The sequence below is a fragment of the Stegostoma tigrinum genome, chromosome 46 (assembly GCF_030684315.1).
Source record: "Stegostoma tigrinum isolate sSteTig4 chromosome 46, sSteTig4.hap1, whole genome shotgun sequence".
NCBI classification, from domain to species: Eukaryota; Metazoa; Chordata; class Chondrichthyes; order Orectolobiformes; family Stegostomatidae; genus Stegostoma; species Stegostoma tigrinum.
In genome coordinates, this window is record NC_081399.1 from 8361394 (window position 1) to 8382685 (window position 21292).

At 42.0% G+C, this 21292-nt stretch overlaps 1 protein-coding gene and 1 non-coding gene across 2 annotated transcripts; one reads left to right on the top strand and one right to left on the bottom strand.

Moving 5' to 3' along the window:
• The first annotated feature begins 3922 nt into the window (after positions 1 to 3922).
• LOC132207397 (probable G-protein coupled receptor 139) lies at positions 3923 to 4723 on the top strand. The gene has a single exon (XM_059642907.1). It carries the CDS (start codon positions 3923 to 3925, stop codon positions 4721 to 4723), a length of 801 nt encoding a protein of 266 aa, XP_059498890.1.
• Positions 4724 to 15629: 10906 nt separating this feature from the next.
• On the bottom strand, positions 15630 to 15701 carry trnag-ccc (transfer RNA glycine (anticodon CCC)). The gene has a single exon. It is a non-coding gene; the product is annotated as a tRNA-Gly (tRNA).
• Between the last annotated feature and the right edge of the window lie 5591 nt (positions 15702 to 21292).

Below are 21292 nucleotides of genomic sequence, written 5' to 3' on the forward strand. Positions count from 1 at the left end.
CCAACTGGGTTCCTGCTTTGTGGAACATCTACATTTTGTTTACAAAAATGACCCCAAGCTTCCAGCTGCCTGCCACTTCCATACACTACAGTATTCCCTGGCCAATATCTCCGCTTGAGGCTGGCTGCTGTGTTCCAGCGAAGCTCAGCACATGCTAGAACAGAACCCAATTTTCTGCTTGCAGACCCTTCAGACTTCAGGATTCAATGTCAAATTCAATAAATTGAGGGCATGAGTAAATTTGTCCATGTCCTTTACCTACCCCCGACTCCCTGGCCTTGTCATCACATGAGCTGCATTCATCGCAATCAACACACTTTCACCCACAAATGGTCTCCATTACCACCTTTACTTTCTCTCCAGCCAAGCATTATCTATCTGTCTGTCTGCCCAAATATTGCTCTCATCGCCTGGGCTCCGTCTCGACCTATTGTTCACCCAAATGCCTCCCTCTCCCTCCTTTCCCACCTCTAAAGCATTGATACCACTTTTCCTCCTTTACAATCAGTTCTGAGGAAGGGTCACATAATCCAAAACAGTAAACTCTGCTTTTTCTCTCCACAGATGATGCCAGACATGCCGAGTTTCTCCAGAACTTTCTGTTTTTGTTTCAGATTTCCAGCGTTCACAATTCTTTGTTGTTTCGTTTAGCTATTTAATTCTTGTTTTGTAAATTCCAGAGAAGTCTCGCATTTGTTGTGAATGAAAAATGCTAATGATATTACCAAACCCAACACAGAGGTACATGTAATAATGAAATGACAGCCCCCACAGAAAAAAAAGTCAGCAGAAATTGATAAGGAAGTTAATATGGTGGATGAGCATAGGTTGAGGAAACAGGGACTGCACACTTTAGGATTTGTAAGAATGAGAGGCAATTTCAGTGGACTTTACAAAACATTTCAATTGTGGATGTGAATCAGATGATTCCTTTGGCTGAGGAGTCCAGGACCAGTCTCAAAATTAGAAGTATGTTGTTTAAGTTTAAGATAAGAATATGAGAAATGCAGTGAGAACTCAGACCACCATGCATGCGCTGCATTTTAATACAATCATGGCTGATGCAAAGCATCAATACTTTTTACTCACATCAATCTCTACAATCCTAGAGCCCACTGAGAATCTGAACTCTATTAATCTCTGTCTTAAACATACCCAAATACTGAGTATCCACAGCACTCTGTGTTTGTGAATGCTAATTGTTCACAAACTTCTGATGAAAATGAAGTAAATTGTCCTTATCTCAGACCGAAGTGGGATTTCCCACAGTTGTGCCCCTTGTTTCTACAGTCTCCCACCAGGGGAAATGTATTAACTGCATCTACAAATCTACTCCTTAAAGTGTTTTGCATGTTTCAATGCGATCACCTCTTGTTTTTCCAAACTATGGAGAATGAAGGCCTAAATTTCCGAATCTCGCTTCATGGAATGATCCCACAATCCCAGGAACAACTCTGGTGAAGGTCAAACGTGACAAAGAATGGCAAACGCTAAAGATCTGAGACAAAACAGAACGTGGTGGAGAAATGCAGCAAGCCCAGTAGCATCTGTGCAAAGAGATAAATAGAGTTAATATTTCACAGTTAACATTTATCTAGAGAACAGGACTGAGATCAGTGAAGTATCTGGATGGACAGTAACAATAGGAGTGAGGTCAGTGATTATCTGGGATGAAGACTGTTAATGAGAGTAAGGTCAGTGATTATCTGGGTGGAAAGTGACATTAATAGTGATGTCTCCATTGTTGGAAGCCTATCTTGTTCACTAAGTCCCCATCCCTCAGGAAAGGCAGTGTGTAATCCTCACTTGGTCTTTCATATAACTGCAAATTCTGGGCAGTTGGGGAATGGGGTATAAATGCCGACCTGAGCAGCAATGCACATTTACTGAATGAGAAGGAAACAGTTCAATCTATGGGGGACATGTTCTTGTTTAAATAGTGCAGTACCTACCTTGATTACAGAAGGATAGCTCTGAGGCATAATTTCACACTTGGAATAAACTGTCTTGATGCAACATTGGTTGAAATATTTTGTGATTCCAGCGTGAGGCTCACGGTGTTGAGTGGACAGTGCGGTTGTCGGCAGATTCCAGATTCTGTTTTTGTTGCTTCATTATGATGTACTGAGCAGCAACACTCCTTCATAATTGGGATTAAATTTGTTATTGTAATTAATTTGTTCATCGACAGAAATTTGTAAAGTAGCAACAAAGCTGAACAATGGTGTAATCTCGATCTCCCCAAGGAGCTTCCAGACTGTATAAGGCAACGTCTCTGGGAATGTATCAGCTCAGAGTTTTAAACAAGAATCTTGTCAGCTGCCTGAAGGGACAGAACACTTCGCACAGAGAAATGCTTCGACCAATTCAGCATGTGGAGAAGGTGTTCTACACCATCCTTGCATTTACTGGCATCCCTGGTATGGCATTATGACAGCTGAACTTGTTTTAATCTGTGGCTGACCTGTTCTCTGGTTTTCTTTTGAACAATAAAGTCTCCAGCTCACTGACTGCTCAGCTTTATCCAGACACTGGGAACAGTGAGAGCAATTCACTGAGCAGCAATCTCGGTACAATTCTCCAAAGACAGAGACTCCCAACTTCACTGCTGCTGCAGCATTTTCTGATCTCAGTGTTCTCTCATCTGTACCAGTTTTGTATGTTTCGAAAGTATGAGGAGGGATCGGGCAAGTTAATTCTGAACAAGGGTCACCGGACCTCAAACATTAACTCTGATCTCTCTGTCACAGATGCTGTCAGTCCTGCTGAGCAAATTCTGTTTCTGTCGCGCAAATGAAATCTGTTTTCTCAAGAATTTAAAAGGTTAATGGATGAAATGAGTGAAGTCACCAGATATTTAAAGGAAGAGACAGTAAAATATGCACTATTTCCATTGGTTGGGGATTCTAGATGAGGGAACATAGTGTGAGAGTGAGGGGCAGAGTGTTCAGGAGAAATGTTAGGAAGCACTTCTACACACACAGGGTGGGAGATGTTTGGCACTCTCTTCCACAAATGGCAGGGAATAGTAGATCAGTCGGCCAATTTAAACAAGAGAGGTCTTTTTAAGCGAAGGAATTGAAGCACATGCTCCCTGTTTTGCTTTGTAAAGCTTCATCTAACTTCCATCCCTCCTGGAAATTTACTGCTCCTCACCTCTGGCCAGTAGATTCAAATCTTGACAGATTGCTGCCCTGATCTATGCACATTAAGGCTTTTGTCACGTACAGTGTAAATATCACAGTGGTCCTAACACTCACATGCTGTCGCAAAATGAGCTCTCCATTGACTCTTATGCAGCACTTGTGCAGCAAACATGGCATTGTGTTGTTTGATATCTTTTGCGGATTCGGGTGACCTGTTTCCTGGTCCTGCTGTGGCTCCGATCAAGATTTGGTACAATGCAGAGTGCAGGGGATGACTTTATCCATGCAGAATGGGAGAATTTGGTCTATCTACAGTCCAATCACCATCCCGATGATTGAGTTGGGAATGATGTTTCTAATGGAGCTCTGCTCCAACCAGGGATGGAGCTGAGAACTTTAAGAACCTAATACACAGTCATTCAACAAGTAACATTGCAACCAAACAAACTTCCTTCTGCTCTACTAGGAGGGGCTGTGAGCTCAGTCTTTGTCCAAGCTCTATAAATCTCTGGAGTGGCTGGGCTGGAGGACAAACTGAGGTGGGTGAAAGTCTTGAAATTTGAAATCACTCAACCCCGAAACAATTCCACTTGCACAGTATGCCGGCTTTTGATAGTAAAATAATATCTTTGCTCTCTGGAATAGGCAGGGAGAATTTATGATCTGTAATTCACTACATTTTTTTCCCATTTGTCTTCCACAGTTAATTTCCTGGCAATTGTTATCCTTTGCCGGGGAAAGTGTGGTGTTTCACCTTGTACTACTACCTAGTAGTGATGGCAGCTGCTGATCTGATGGTCATTTTCATTGACGTTATACTGAGGAGATTTCCCTCATATTATTACCCACTGTGTTTCCTGGACATCACTCCTGTGTGTAGTGTTGCTGGGGCCCTGTTTTGTGCAGCCAGAGACTGCTCTGTTTGGTTCACTGTGACTTTCGCCTTTGACCGATTTGTGACTATTTGTTGTCAGAAGCTGAAAACAAAATATTGTACTGAGAAAACTGCAACTGTGGTTCTAGCAACAACCTGTACCCTGTTCTGTTTGAAAAACATCCCCTTCTATTTCCAATATGAGCCTCAGGTGATAATCAACAATGTGTCATTCTACTGTCAAACAAAGTCAAGCTACTTTACTGAGACACAGTGGGTGGCATTAGATTGGTTTGACACGGTTTTGACCCCTTTACTGCCATTCGCTTCAATTCTGTTGCTCAATGCTGTGACAGTCAGACACATTTTAGCGACGATTCAAGTCCGCAAGAGGCTGAAGGGTAAGAGCAAAGGAGAGAATCGCAGGGACCCAGAAATGGAGTGCAGAAAGAAGTCTGTGATCTTGCTCTTCACCATATCTGGGAATTTCATCCTCCTGTGGTCAATCATTGTTCTCCATTTCTTATACTATGTCATTCAAGGAATTAACACTGCTGATTACCCACCTTTGCTATATGACTTCAGTAAAGTTGGTTATATGCTACGGAACCTAAGTTGTTGCACAAACACATTTACTTATGCAGCAACATTGCCGAGATTCAGAGCAAAGTTCAGAAACGCAGTTAAATCTCTGCTAACATGAATTCCTTGCATTATGAGGAAATAAAACTTCTCAGTGAAGTCCACAGGAAGGTTCTTTTGTGTCCAGACTATGAAATGAATTTTGTTTATTCACCCATGGAGGTCGGCATCACTGACTCTGACCAGCATTTAATGCCCTGTCCCTAGTTACCCCCACCCTTGAGTAGGGGTTCATGAGGGGCTGTCTTGAATTGCTGTGGCCCATGAGCTTTGGGTAGACCCACAATGTTGTTCAGGAAGGAATTCCAGAATTTTGATCCAGTTGCAGCGAAGGAACAGCAATACATCTGCATGGTGAGTAGCTGGGAGGAGAGGGGTGGAGCAGTGGTTGGTGTTCCCATGTATATGCTGCCTTTGTCCTTTTAGATGGAAGTGGTTGTGGGTTTGGAAGGTGCTGTCTGAGGATCTTTAGTGAATTTCTGCAGTGCATCCTACACATGGTACATACTGCTGCTACTGAGCTTCAGTGGTGGAGGGAGAGAATGTTTATGGATGTGATGTCAATCAAAGCGGGGCTGCTTTGTCCTGGATGGTGTCAAGCTTCTTGGGTCTTGTTGGAGCTGCCCCCATCCAGGGCAAGTAGGAGGTATTCCATCACAGTTCTGACAGAGAGTCCTTGATCGAGTGCATGGAGGGAGTTGAGCTGGGAACCTGCAGATTCCCCATCGTAACACAATCCAGAGGAATTTCCTACTCAGTAATTCCTGTCAGCTTGGAACCCTCAGTAAGTCTCCATCAAAATATCAAAATCAAATCCTTCGGAGGGTTCTGATAAAATTGTGTAGTTGATCAGAAAGTGATTGACGATTAAGTACAGTCTCAATGCTCAGTAACAATTCAACAGATGCCATAATAATTTCATAAACAGCCAACTATGAGCTACTTTGATGTGAGAAATTGCGTCAGGCAATTACATGGCATTATTAAAACCCACTCACCAAACATTTATTTCTGCAGCAACATTGTCTGGGTTCAGAGTGAAGTACAGTAACACAGTAAAAAACCGAGTTACATGAATTCCTTGAATTATGAAAAAAAAGCTTCTGTATGAAAACGAACAACAAAACTCCCTTTTCTGATGAAGGGTCTAGGCCCGAAACGTCAGCTTTTGTGCTCCTAAGATGCTGCTTGGCCTGATGTGTTCATCCAGCCCCACACTTTGTTAACAAAATAGGGGTTCCCTATTTTCCAACATCAAGCTTCCCAATTTCAATGGGTTGCTACGTCAATGCAGTCTAATCAAAAATTTCCTATCATGCAGTGCAGCATCCAAACAGATGAAAGGGATACAATGCCATGCCCTGCACTGGGCATGTTCATCTCTTTCTTCTCATATTTGAGGGACAACATCACAAAAGATCGGGCAAAACCTGCCCTAAGTCTCCAAAGACATTCTTTGAAGAACGAAACAAGTGTGCAATGTGAGACATTTGCACGCTCCGTGATGGTGTGTCCAACAAAAACCTTCTGCTTGTGCAGTGGCATAGGGAGTCCAACATTGTATCACTTTAAACACATTAAGGGGAGAGCGGAAGAGACTGGGAGCCTTTTATTAACCACATTTTATATCATTCATTTAAACTTCCATCAGGACAGTGATTCCCATTGCAGGCAAAAGATGGACGGACACACACACACACACACACACACACACACACACACACACACACACACACACACTCAGACAAACATATAGCGGGACACGTCAATGTGAGCAGCAACATTATCAATGAACAGATGGAGACAGATGGGTTGAACTCCATTTCAATAGCTTCACCCCCACGGTACAGAGATACAGGTGGAGATACGCACAAACATAGATACATACTGATGCATTAACATACAACAGACACACACAGATATAGACAGATACACACAAGCAAAGAGACACACTGTAATAACACACTAACACATACACATATACTTACAGGCACACATAGCCACTCACATAGGTGCACAGACAGGAACACGCATAGACGGACACACATGCACAGATAGAGAGACAGAAGCGCACATAGAGGGACACAGAGATACATACATGCACACAGACAGACACACACATGTACAGCGATGCACAGAGGTGCACACCTATATAGACAGAAACACACACAGATAGACACAGAAACACAAACACATACAAACAGACACTCACAAACACACACCGACACAGATATTGCCAAGAACAGCAAAAGCGAAGCCTCGATTAGAATTCCTTGTTCCAACGACTAAATGAGAAATTTATAGACTTTTTTGGAACGTGTGAATTTACTGGAAATTTGTACATAATTTTAGCTGAAGAGCTGTGCGTTTAAGAAATTTGTGAAGGAAACAGGCAGAAGTGCTTTGGCTAACAGAACATGGGGCTGCCTTTGATAGGATGAAGGCACTTTGAATAAATGAATCAGTGTTGGCCGTCCCTGATTCTTACAGATTTTTCAAAATAGCAGTTGACACTGCCGACTTGGGGCTATGTGCTGTCTTGTTACAGGACGATGGATTAGGAATAGAGAAACCCATTGGGTACTTCTAGAAACAATACCAGTCATAGGAAAAATACTCTCCCATTGGAAAATGTGTCTTTGGGATTGTGATTGGTTTTCCAACACTTTCAAATCTATATCCAGTAGAGAACAAAGCATTGCTAAGTTATACAGATCATAATCACAAAGAAAGCAAGAGTATTCCAATGGAGTCTTTTGTTGCAAATATTACATGTAAAGATCGTGCACATTACTGGAAAATTTAATGTAATTGCTGATGTATTGTCCCAAGTGTCAAATGCTGGAATAATTAAAGGTTTAAGGAATGCTAAGATCGTATAACATTGTAAAAGGGGAGAAAGAATAAATGGATTACAGTCTTGTTTTTTAGTTTATTTTTGTACATCATGTATTTTGTAAATAGGTATACTTTTGAAATGGCATTTCACTTTTCTAAGGGCAGATGTATATAAAGATCATGTTTTGAAAAATCTGGAGTTTAATTGCAGACTAAAATGAGAAAAGGTCTACATTAAAACAGAAGATTAGTGAATGGTTGCTAGATGGTTTGAAAGCAATTCACCTGTCAGTGAGAGTGATCCAATGATTTAAGTGTGGCTGTAAATGAACAAAGTTATTTACAAATGGAGCAGTGGTTTGCAACAAGAAGCTGATTGGCTGATGAACTAGTGACCAATTATCAATGACAAAGTCTTTCTGCCTGCCAACAGCAACAGCAAGCCTGTTGATTCATAGGTTGTCCCAATGCAGAGTGTATTGTCCCTGGCCGTTGATATTGGGATTTTTGAGAAGGTCAGGAATTCTACGCAGTGGTGAAAGGATTTTTCACCACTAATCTTCATATTTTATTAAAATATTGATTGATTGATTGTCAGGCACCTGAACAGCTTGGGGCTCTGAACAAGTTACATAGAAGCCTTCAGACCTCCACCTGCTCAGAAGTCCTCTCTGTTCTCTGCAGTAAAAACTACTTTAAGCCTGAAGAAAACTGATTTACATTTGCTTTAGCAGTTCCTGTGAGCTCTGCCTTTCAATGGGAATCTTTGAGACTGTATAAGTCTGAACCAGTCCTTGTGCCTCTGGTAAAGCAGCATTCCCATCAGCACAAGAACCAATTAAATCATCTCATCTTTCATGTGAAGAGGAACCATAGACCTTCCATCTCAATCTTTCCCTCCATGCATAACACCGATCGTTTTATCTCCTGTGCGTATGTTTGGTGGGGAAATGTGCGTGTATATATGTGTGTCTATTTGTGGGTGAAGGGGTGTTTGTGTGTGTGTGTGTGTGTGTGTTTGTGTGTGTGTGTGTGAGAGAGAGATATATATATGCATCAGAGTGAGTCTCTAAGTGATCATAGTTTTAATTTGTTGTGTTGTCGACTGATGGCTCATAATAGTTTGTCTACAGCTGGAATCTGATTACTTGTAATGAAGTGTACGTTCATATCAATACAGATGCCTGGCCCATGCTTTCTGTTAACCTTGGTCATGACAGATAAATTGAGGAATACTATGTATATTTTTGAAATCATTAACTTTTGTAACAACTGCCGGAATAGTCCCTGCTGCAGACACTGACACCACCAAGAATCTAGGTTCAAGACCTACCGTAGCCAGGAGTCCACGCCCCAGGCATAGTGCAGCCCTCTCCTGAATTAGTGACTCAGTGCTTACGGCAATAAATAAGCTGCTGTGTTTGCTGCTTGTAAACTGGATGGAGTTAAGAATGTTGAGTAATTGTAAATGGTGCCTGTTGATTCATAGGTTGTCCCAATGCAGAGTGTATTGTCCCTGGCCGTTGATATTGGGATTTTTGAGAAGGTCAGGAATTCTACGCAGTGGTGAAAGGATTTTTCACCACTAATCTTCACATTTTATTAAAGTTTGTAGTGGAGGTAGTAAGTATTTCACATTACTGTCAATTATTTCAGTGATGCCTGAGGTTACTGTCTGGAAAATTAATTTGGAAAAATAAAGTACAGTTAACAGCTTTTGGTACAGGAAAGGATTTGTTTCCAACTGAATTTTGTTTAAAGCAGGTGTCTCTCTGAAAGGAGTCCTACATAAAAATAGTATTTTTTGTTCTGCAAAATACTCAAGGCGTGCTTTTTCATTGGCAAATCTGTGTAAAGATCTCAAATTAAAAAGCAGAATATTCGAGGGGAAAAAAGACAGCAATCAGGAGGCATCTTTGGAAAGAAATAGTCATATTTCAGGCCATGAGATAATAGGAACTGCAGATGCTGGAGAATCCAAGATAACAAGGTGTAGAGCTGGAAAAACACAGCAGGCCAAGTAGCATCTTAGCAGCAACAAAAGCTGACGTTTCGGGCCTTGATCTTTCATCAGAAATGTCGAAATGTCAGCCTTCCTGCTCCTATGATGCTGCTTGGTCTGCTGCGTTCATCCAGCTCTACACCTTGTTATCTTGGATTCTCCAGCATCTGCAGTTCCTATTATCTCTGATACAATTTTAACCCCACTGCGAAGCCTCTTCCCTGGATCCCTACCCTGAAGAAGTTACCCTCCTCCCTCTAGACAAACCTCAGGGGATCTCTCTCCCACTGCAACTCTCATTTTCTGATGAAGGGTCCAGGCCTGAAAAGTCAGCCTTCCTGCTCCTATGATGCTGCTTGGCCTGCTGTGTTCATCTAGCTCGACAGCTTGTTGTCTCATATTTCAGGCCGATGTCACTTTGGATTTTATAAAAGGTGTTCTGTCTCTCTGTGTCTCAATTTTTTTCTCTGTTGTTACACACTTCTCTATCCTTCCCTTTTCTGTTTGCTGTCTTTCTATCTCCTTTCCTCTGAACTCACTGCTTTCTTTAAACTCCCAATGGCCTGTGGCAGTGCACCTCTGAGTCATACTCATGCTCCTACCCTCTCGCTTGCCCTCACTTTGTGATTCTTCTCTCCCTTTGTCAGTTCACTTATACTCTCTCCCTCTTTTTAATGCCATGGAAGTGGTATACTGGCATATTCTAAAAGTCTGATGGATTTGATTAATCTAATTTTATCCATCTCCATAATGTGTTGTGGTAAATCAGCTCCTGAAAGTATTACCATCAAACATGTTACTCTGATTGCTGATAAGAAAACATTGCACAGTGCTAAGGTAATAAAATGTGAGGCTGGATGAACACAGCAGGCCAAGCAGCATCTCAGGAGCACAAAAGCTGACGTTTACCTCATTGCACAGTGCTATCTTCCTCTTTTCTCTCACTCTCTTTTCTCTTTTAGTCTCCGTATATCTGAATTCCCCGCTGAAATGTCCCCCTTCCTCAAACTTGCACTCCTGCTAGAAGAAAAGCAAATTACTTCAGATGTTGAAGATCTGGTAGAAACATTGAGAATGCCAGAAAAACTCAGCAACTTCTGTAGGGAGAGAAAGACAGTTAATGTTTCAAGTCTGGTCTGACTCTACTTCAATCACTTCTGCTGATTTCTATCTGAAGCTCATGCCCCTGTTCCTCTTTCTCCCACTCTGTCTGTCCCTTTACCTTCCAGTTTGACTCTCACTATCTTATCTCTTGCTGTCTCCCTTCACCATTTAATGGAAGTGCATGCTATTTTGATTGAAGGTTGTTTGAATGTGAGGGGATTGTTACTGCAATAAGTAGGGATAAGAATCACGCGACTGATTGAACCGGTAGATGCTTTTTTGAATGGTTTGCTGTGCAGATGCCATTCCTGATTTCTTGGCCGTGAACATCCAAACCTGTTGTGATTGTGGATTTTCTAAAAACTTCATTCATTGAGATGTGGGCATCACAGGCTGGAGCAGTATTTATTGTCCATTCCTAATTGCTCAGAGGACAGTTAAGAATCCGCAACATTGCGGTGGGTCTGGAGTCACAAATTGGCCAACCCAGGTAAGGACAGTAGTGTTCTTCTTTAAAAGGACATTAGGGAACCAGATGGATTTTCCTGACAATTGACAATGAATTCATTGTCATCATTAGACTCGGAATTCCAGATTTTATTTTTACTGAATTCATCTGCCATGGAAGGATTCAAACCCAACCCCTGGAACATTACCTGGGTAATGACCCCAATTGATTGGGTATGTGACTACAGGTCCTGACTGCTTAACAGTGACATTTAAATCAGCTTTTGACATATCTATGAGCAAGCAACCAATTGCATTTGAGTAGCTGACCTTTCCATTTCAGAGACCTTGTCTGTCGGTGTTGGAATAAATCCTGGTGCGATGGGCGATGGTGGAAACGACATATTCCAAATGCCGACTCTCGGGAGACCCGTCCGAATAGGAATGCTGTACGATCGACGGACTGATACCTTCATTCCAGGTACCATGAGAACATACCAGATAAAATCCCAAAATAGCCAGCAGCTAACGCAATCAGATTTAGAATACAGTGCTAATGTTATTGAAGATTAGCGCCAGTATCAGCTGAACCACACGGAGAATGTGATCAGAACATGCTAATGCATCTGTATCATGACCCAGATTAAAAAATCAACTGCATAAAGCCCAATAATTCCATGGTGCATACACCAATATAGTGTAATATATAAACCACAGCACAATCAATGATACAAACATGAATATCGTCCAGGGTTTTAGCTCATTATCATCTTTCATTTAATCACCATGTTAAGCAGGACACAGTCCAAGTATCATTGAATCCGAATCATACAGCACATAAACAGACTCTTTGGCACAACCAGTCCATGCCAAATATAATCTCAAACTAAACTGGTCCCACCTGCTTGCTACTGGCCCGTATCCCTCCAAAACTTTCAAGTTTATTTGTTTATCTAAATGTGTATTAAACGTTTTAACTACATGCGCTTCCGCCACTTTCTCAGGAAGTTCATTCCACATGCATACTACTCTCTTAAAAAAAACTGCCCTTCATGTCTTTTTAAAATTTCTTTCCTGTCACCCTAAAAATGTGCCCTCTCTTCTTGAAATCCCCTCATCCTAGTCAAGACACCTACCATTAACCCTATCTATACCACTCTTGATTTTATAAACCTCTACAAGGCCACCTCTCAACCTCCTACGCTCCAGTGAAAGAAGTTCCAGCCTACTCAGCCTCTCCTTATAACTCAGGCCGTCCATTTCCACAACATGTTGGTAAATCTCTTCAGAACCCTCTCCAGCTTAATAGCATCCTTCCTATAACAGGGCAACTAGAACTGCACACAACACCCTAAAACAAGCCTCACTAATGTCCTATACAATATCAACAAGACAACCAAACTTCTGTATTCAAAGGACAGAGGAATAAATGCAAGCATGTAAAACAGCTTTTTACCATCCTGTCTATGTGACGCAAACCTCAAAAGAATTACGTACCTGAACCGAGGCCTTGCCATTAACTGCGTAAGTTCTATCAAAGAGGATACAACTTACTGTGACCAGGACCATAAGGCATGAAAAAGGAACAGGAGGCGGCCCTTCAAGCCTGCTCCGCCCTTCAATAGATCATAGCTAATCAACATTCCTCACACCAACTTGCCTGCCCTTTTCCCATCACCCTTGATTTGCCAACTTATCAAGAATCTCTCTATCTCAGCCTTAAATTAAAGGACTTTGCCCTCACAGTTCTCTGTGGCAAGGAGTTCCAAAGACTCACTACCTTCTGAGAGAAGAAATTCCTCCTCATCTCTGGTACTCCTTTATCCAGACACCATGCCATTGACTTAACCTATCACTAGCTCTCTGTAAACTGTTTTTATCCCTCGCTTAACATGGTTTTCTACCTATTCTTATGCTGTCTGCAAATTTGGCTGCAGAATATTTATTTCCTTCCTTTATGTCATTAACAGATATTCTAACCACATGCAGTCTGGAATTGGTTCGTACAGAACACACTGGCCACAGCTTGCCAACGTGAAAAGAAACCCTTTATTCCTATTTACTGTTTCCTGCCCATGAACCAATTCTCTATCCATGCCAATATATTGCGTCCAACCCCACAGGTTCTTATCTTATGACTTAACCTTTGGTGAGGTACCTCATTGAACACCTTCTGGAAGTCTGGAATGCACTGGAGAGGGTTCAGAGGACAGACACCATGATGTTGCCTGAGATGAGAAGGCTCAGTCATGAGGACAGACTGGACAGGCTGCATTTGTTTTGCTGAGAGCAAAGGAGGCTGGGGGTGGGTGTGGGGGGGCGCATTTGATTGAGAGAAACAAAGTTCTGAGTGGCATAGACAGAGTAGATCACGAGAATCTTTTCTCCATGAAAGCTGTGTCTAAGACCAGAGGGCATTAGGAGTAGGTGGTTTCAAGGTGATCTGATAAAGATTTTTTTTTCATCCAGAGAGCTGTAGAAATATGGCACATGCTTTCTGAGCGGTTGGTGGAGGCAAATACGATAGTAACATCTAAGGGGTTCTGGAATAGCACTGCCAGGGCATAGTAGACCAAGTTAAGGTAAATGGAATCAGTGCAGATTAGTGTTTTTCAGTCAGCATAGGCATAGTGGGCTGACGGGCCTGTTTCTAAGCTGTTTGACTCCGTATCATTTGCTTTCAGAATTGTTTGCTCACCTTAAAGTTAGGTTTTTAATTCCTTGCATGTGAGGTCTCAGATATAAAGAAAATATTCTCCTGGATATTATCCCAAAATTATCTTGGGTATAAACTCAAAATCATAAACGGGATAGCAAGAATATAACCCATCATATAATATGTATCATCCAGGACTCAAAGCAAATATTCAGGAATTATCCTGTGACTAAGCAAAATAAAAATGTCAATAGAGTTCAAGGTGTAACTGCAAAACTCACATTAATATCCAAATTCCTGCAGAAAATAAGTGCAATATCAAAGCGACCCATGGCACAATAAAGCCTTGAATGATTCCAGCAATATGATCCAATAAAAGACACCAATAACGCCCAAATGTAAAGTTAATATCGTACAGTTAACCTCAATATCTTGTAGAGTATAAAATGTATATCATTCTCCATTTAAACATCATACAATATTAACCATAACAGTATGCAGAATATTAAGAATATCTCAGAATAACCTAACTCTGTTGGAAAACTTAACTGATCGAAAAATTATTTAACTACTAAACAGGAACTGTTCAAATGTAGTAACGCAACAAAACATACTATTGGCAAAGGCAAATTCAGTCAATTAGTTTGACCCACATGCAATTCTGGACTCAGACTGTAACAGAATTGCTCAAAATTACAATTACTCTCAGAGTTCTAGTAACAGGACAATATGTTGTGGGAGGGGACAGTTCCAATCTCTGTGCATTTTCAAGTTGATCACTCTGTAGAAAGGGCGACAGATCTGTAACTAGTTATCACTGATTGAAACGCACCATCCTCCAGATGGAATTTCCCCAGCTGACCACATGAGGAAGATCCCTTCACACTATACAGATAACTCTCCCACTTCCAATGACTAATATTTTATCACCTGCACACCGAATATCGTACATTCAATTCCAGATCAGTAATATTCACCACGGAATAAGTTGAACAATATCACAGCCTGAAGAAAAATCCAGCGACTAGTTACTGGGCTCACAACTTACTCCAGATGGAATTTCATTTCACAGCTTTTTCCCCCAGCTGACCTCACGATGAAGATCCCTTCATATTATCGAAGTAACTCTCCCACTTCTAAAGACTGATGTTTTATCATCTGCAAACTGAATATTGCAGATCCAATTCCAGATCAGTAATATTTACCACGTAATCAGGTGAACAATAAAGCGTGAAGAAAACTCCAGCAACTGTAGAATCCCTTGACTGGACTCAAAACTTTGACTCTTGCTATCTTCCCAGAAATGGCATCAGACAAGTTTGTTCTCCACATATTCCTGGTAAACATTTTGAACCCGACTGTACAATCACACAAACAAGAGTCTGTCGTCACTTCCATTTTGGCCACATTATCAGTCTGAGCTGTCACTTTGCCTTGCATCTCTCTACCCGATCAGACTGTAATATTGGGACAGGGCATTGGTGACAGATTGCAGGAGAGAAAGACACCACTTGTTTGTGTCACTGAAATCAACTGAACGCTTTATAAAAGCCAACTTTGAACGAGGATAGATTTTCAGAAAAGCAGGAACTCATCTGAACAATTTCAGTCAGGCACATGCACATTCATCATATAATCCATCCAGTCCACATCACAGGCAGTCCCTCCATTGGTCATCTTCTTCCTTCAAAGGATTGTGTGAAAATCCTCAGAACCGTCTTTCCCTTATTCATAGCATGTTGACTCGCACGAGTAAATCAATCAGTCTTGATCATGCATAGGTTCTCTCAGATTTTTCCCAGTGCTGGAAATGTTCTGGCAGCCTGTCCCCAGTCTTACAATTGGAACACTTCTGTGAATGAAACTCATTCATTTCCACATCATTTTTCCCCATTGGAAGTCACTTAAAAAGTGCAACGCTGCGATGGCCAGGAATCGAACCCGGGTCAACTGCTTGGGAAGCAGCCATGCTCACCTCTGTACCACCATCGCATGGCAAATGGCCACTGGCCATTCCCAAATCTCCTCAACAAGACCGTCATCATGATCAAGAGAATCAAGCTGAATTAAAAATAGAAATTGATGTTGAAGCTCAGCAAGTCTGGCAGCATTGGCATCAGATCTGTTCAGTTCTGAATAATAATAACTGGACTCTAAATGTTCACCCTGCTTTGTCCGACAGCCGCTGCCGGACCAGCTGTGTTTCTCCAGCAATTTGTGTCTTATCTTTCCGATCTCCAATATTCATATCTCATTTTTTAAATGCAGCAAAGCTTGACCCACCAAAGGTGGTACTGTCTCAGCTGATGGCCGACCTCATTCATTGAGGCAAATGTCAAGGAGCATCTTAAACTGGAGAGTGATCTGAATAATTGGAGCCTTTTGGAGAGTTAATTCAAGAGTTAAGACAGCCCAGATAAAAGCACGGCGCTTAACACTACCCCAAATGAAATACTGAAGATGGCAGAGGAACAGATGACCTGAGATAGGATGTCAGCTGGTCGATATTTAGGATGTCCAAGTGCAGTGTGCGCATTGATAATATTCTGTCGGTCTGTCTGATAGCCGTTATTCCTGGCACTGGATTCACAGAGGGGTGAAATGTCAGCGAACAGAGTGGAGTGTGCCTGTTATTATATTCCTGACATGCCAGGCCCCACTTGGTTAGCGAGGTCTCACCTCTCCCAGGAAATATGCTGTCCCCAGTTGTGTCAGTCGACAGGTCTTTTTACTTGCTTGAACTGACAGCTGGTGGTCTGAGGAATACCATTCCCAAATGACTCATGTTCAAGTTGGTAGTGATAAATGTGTCTTGTCTAATAAGGCATCGACAGTCACTCGTTGTTAATTTCTAGTGTAAGGCATTGCAACCTGAGTGGTCAAACTACCAGGCTTGAATCAAAAGCTTTTTGTTCGCACACTATCGTCAAAATACAAAAAAGCAAAGAAATTTTGGAAGAATGCAATTCTTTTGGAAAATGTAACTTCTTAAAAGTTTTAGTAACTACTAGACAACATCTGTTCCAATATATTAACATTGCATGAAATACAGACCTGACAAAGTCAAAATGAAAAGTAAAATAGTTTGTCTCGCCTGCAGTTTGGGACAAAGAATGCGAGAGATTTACTCAAAATTACAATTACTTTCAGCTTTCTCGAAATAAGAGTCTTTTTTGAGGGGATAGTTCAGATCACTCTGCAGTTTCATGTTGAACAGTCGATGGAGAGCACGACAAATCAGTAACAAGCGATCTCTTCCTGAATCTCACCATTTGCCAGATGGAATTCCATTTCACAGCTGTTTTGCCCAGTTAATCAAATGAAGAAGATCTCCCTGCAGTTACACACAACTCACCCATTCCTAATGACTAATGCTTTGTCAACTACAAATTCAGTGCCTGACATCCAATTTCAGATCAGTGATATCTACCAGGAAATCAGATGGCAGATACTGAAGACTGAGGATAAATCAAGGAACTGTTGAATTCCATTCCTGGAGTCAAACGTTAACTCTAACAAATGGTGTCATTTCTGAGGAAGGATCCCAAAACAAAACATCAACTTTCCCGCTTCTCTGATGCTACCTGCCCTGCTGTATTATTTCTGACTCCAGCATCTGCAGTTCTTACTATGTCGGAGAAAAGTTTGGTATTGAGTTTTCAGAAAAAGTCAGTTGGTCCCGTCAATTTTACTTCTTCTGTACAAATGTACAGTAATCATTTTCCTCTTTCTACTGTAATCCCCAGGCAATAAATGGCAAAGCAGGAATTGTCCTTCTGATTGTTGGCTGTATTGACATGTCAACCTTCTGTGAATTGCAGCTGTCTGCCAGAAAGGGCAAATAGGGGAATGAATGAAGGTGTTCATGATTCCAAGAGAGTATGTGAATGTGAGAGATTTACAGAGAGAGGGGGAAGATAAATACAGAGAGGAGCTGACAGAGAGGCAAGAGAAGTCTGGAATGATATGGAAGCGTAGTAAGGTCTGGGATGGCAAGTCAAGGAGAGAGAGCATGTAATAAAGAAAGAGAGAAGCTTAGACATAGAGAGAGTAAATGCACTTTTCATTTCTCGAGTGTAGCATTCAGACTCTGAAACACTTCCTATGTAGTCCCCTCATTCAAGTGCTTCCCTTGAGTCTTTCGCAATGGGAACATAGGCCTGCTAGGCGTGTGGTCAGCCAGACAGAGTTAGTTTCAGATGATCATAACCATTAGCTTCTTCAAGGACACTGATTTAACTTGCTTGTTATCTCAGCTGATCTGGAGAATCCAGAATTCCATGCACTATCTTGACAAAAACCTTACTGAACTCCATGATACCCTCATCCACACATCTACATGCCTCCTTAAAAAGATCAATCAACCTTGGCAGAAAGAATCCCCCCCTCCCTAGGCAAAACCATACTGACTATCCTTGGGTAATCCTTGCCTCTCTAAATGGAGATTACTAATGTCCCTTGGATTTTATTCCATTAGTTATTCAATCACTGATGCTAGACTTGCTGGTCTGCAGTTCCCTAGTTTATCCTTATCACACTTCCTGAATACGGTACCACATTGGCTGTCCTGCAATCCTCTGGCAAATCTCCTGTATCTGGAGATGATTTGAAAATTTATATCAGAGTCTTGTAACCTCTTTCCTGGCTTCCCATATCAGTGTCAGATATGTCTAATATGGGTCTGGAGACTTATCTATTTTGAAGGCTGCTAAATGCACGAGTACTTCCCCCAGTCCCACTCAGTTGCAATTATATCAGAATTTTCTTGTCTGATTTTGAGGCTTATGTCATGCTTTTCTGTTGAGAACGCACATGTACAATATTCATCTTAAACCTCACTGAAGCCTCCTTGATCTATCCACAATTCCCGTGCTTTGTCCCACAACAACAGGAGTCCCCATGTTCTTACTTCAACCCAACCAGCATCCGCATCCAGTGGGCCATTTGCCGCCATTTCCATCACCTCCAGTGGGATGACATCACCAGACACATATTTCCCTCCTGTCTGTTACCAGTCTATTGCAGGAGCCATTTCCCGTTCCTCCACTCTCAACGCGTCTCCACAGCCCAATAGCATTTTCCAATCCAAATACAGATGTGTAACACCTTCCCATTTCCTTCCTCCCTTCTCAGTATCCAGGGTGCCATACACAACTTGCAGGTGAAGCAGCCCTTTCCCTGCACTTCACTCATTCCTGTCAACTATATTCAATGCTCACAATGTGGTCTCCTCTACATTGTGGAGTCAAAACACAGACTGAGCAACCACTTTGCAGAACACCTCCATCCTTTCGACAAAAATGGCCCTGAGTTTCCAGTTGCCTGCCAATTCAACACAATGTGTTCCCAATACTTCTCTGCCAACATTTCTGTTTCAGACTTACTGCAGTGATCTAATGAGGCTCACTTCAAACTGGACAAGCAACAGCTGATCTTCTGTCCAGGGATCTTACAGACCTCAGGACTCAACATTGAATTTAACAATTTTACAGCATGACACCTTTTTCCTTGTCTATGACCTACCACCATAATCTCAAGTCTTGTCATGAAATGCACTGCCCTCAGCACAGCCAACACATTGCTAACTATTCAAAGTCCTCATAATCACCTTTGTCTCTTTCTCTCTGGGTTCCCTTTCCAACTATCCACTCAATTCATTACCCACGCCCTGCCCCATCTCCATAAATAGTACATTTTCCCTGCTGCTATCATTTCTGAAGAAATGTTTCTAGACTTTAAATTTGAACTCTGTTTATATTTTGCCAGACTACTGCATTTCTCCAGCACTTTCTGTTTTATTTCCTCCATCCACAGTTTGCCACTAATGTCCCTATCCACTTACCCCTAAAATTCTAAAACATGCATTGGGTTTCCCTTTATTTTACTGGCTGCTGTTGTTTCATGCAACTTCTTTGATTTTATTTTTACCGATGTCACCCCTATCCTCACACTTTGTACACACTTGTCAGGCTTCACAGTTAAGAGTTACATGGTGACTAAAGCAGTCCAGTTCTGGATCTGAAAACCCTGTGTATGTTGATCTAAGTGGTGTTTGAGAAGGTAGCTGTCAGTTGCTTGAGACAAGTTTGGCAGTTTCTTCTTTTTAATTCATTTTGCGGGATGTGGGCGTCGCTGGCTAACCAGCATTTATTGCCCATCCCTAGTTTCCCTTGAGAAGGCGATGGTGAGCTTCCTTCTTGAACCGCTGTAATCTGTGTCCTGTGGGTTGACCCACAATGCCATGAGGGAGGGAATTCCAGCATGTTTACTCAGTGACAGTGAAGGAACGGTGATATATTTCCAAGTCAGGACAGTGAGTGTCCAGATTTCAGTACAGTGAGTGGCTCACTCGTGCGGTGATGTTTCCATATATCTGCTCCCCTTATCCTTCGAAATAGAAGTGGTCTTGTGTTTTGAAGGTGCTGTCTGAGGATCTTTGGTGAATTTCTGCAGTGTATCCTGCAGATAACACATACTGCTGCAACTGAGCATCAGTGGTGGAGGCAGTGGATGCAGTGCCAATTAAGTGGGTGCTGCTTTGTCCTGGATGGGTGCCAAGCTTCTTGCATATTGTTGAGGCTGCACTCATCCAGGCAAGTGGGGAGTGTTCCATCACAGTCATGACTTGCCTTGTATATGGTGAACAGGCTTTGGGGAGTCAGGATGTGGGTTACTCGCCACAGTATTCCTAACCTCTGACCTACTCTTGTAGCCACTGCTTTTATGAGGCGAGACCCAGTAGAGTTTCTAGTCAAGGATAACATCCAGGCTGTTGATACTGGGGGATTCAGTCTTGGTAAAACTATTGAATGTCAAGGGGTGGATGTTAGCTTGTCTCTTATTGTAGATGGTCATTTCCTGGCATTTGTGTGGCACCAATGTTACTTGCCACTTATTAGCTGATCTGATACTCCTCACATCCACTCTCCTGTGTTTTCCCCGTAGCTCTTCACTCCCCTTCTAATTAAGAATCTATCTCAGTGTTAAATATACACAAGAGCTCAACTCCGCAGTTCCCTGTGACAAGGACTTACAAAATTCACAACCCTCTGAGAGAAGAATTTCCTCCTCATCGCTTTCTTAAATTAGTACTCATTCATTCTGAGACTGTGCCCTCTGGCCCTAGATTCTCCCAGGAGAGAAACATCCTCTCAGCGGTTTCCCCTGACAAAATTGGTGAACAAAATTAGGGCACATGGTATTGGGGGCAAAATACTGAGTTGGATTGAAAATTGGCTGGCTGACAGGAAGCAAAGAGTAGTGATAAACGGGACTCTTTCGGAATGGCGGGCAGTGACCAGTGGGGTACCACAAGGCTTGGTGCTGGGACTGCAGCTGTTTACGATATATATTAATGATATAGACGAAGGCATTAAAAGTAATATTAGCAAATGTCCTGATGACACAAAGTTGGGTGGCAGTGTGAAATGTGAGGGGGATGTTATTAGAATACAGGGTGACTTGGACAGGCTAGGTGAGTGGACGGATGCATGGCAGATGCAGTTTAATGTGGATAAATGTGCGGTTATACACTTTGGTGGCAAGAACAGGAAGGCAGATTACTATCTCAATGGAGTCAAGTT

Excerpts from the sequence above, each read along its gene's own strand:
- LOC132207397 (XM_059642907.1), top strand. The coding sequence starts at position 3,923 with ATGGCAGCTGCTGATCTGATGGTCATTTTCATTGACGTTATACTGAGG.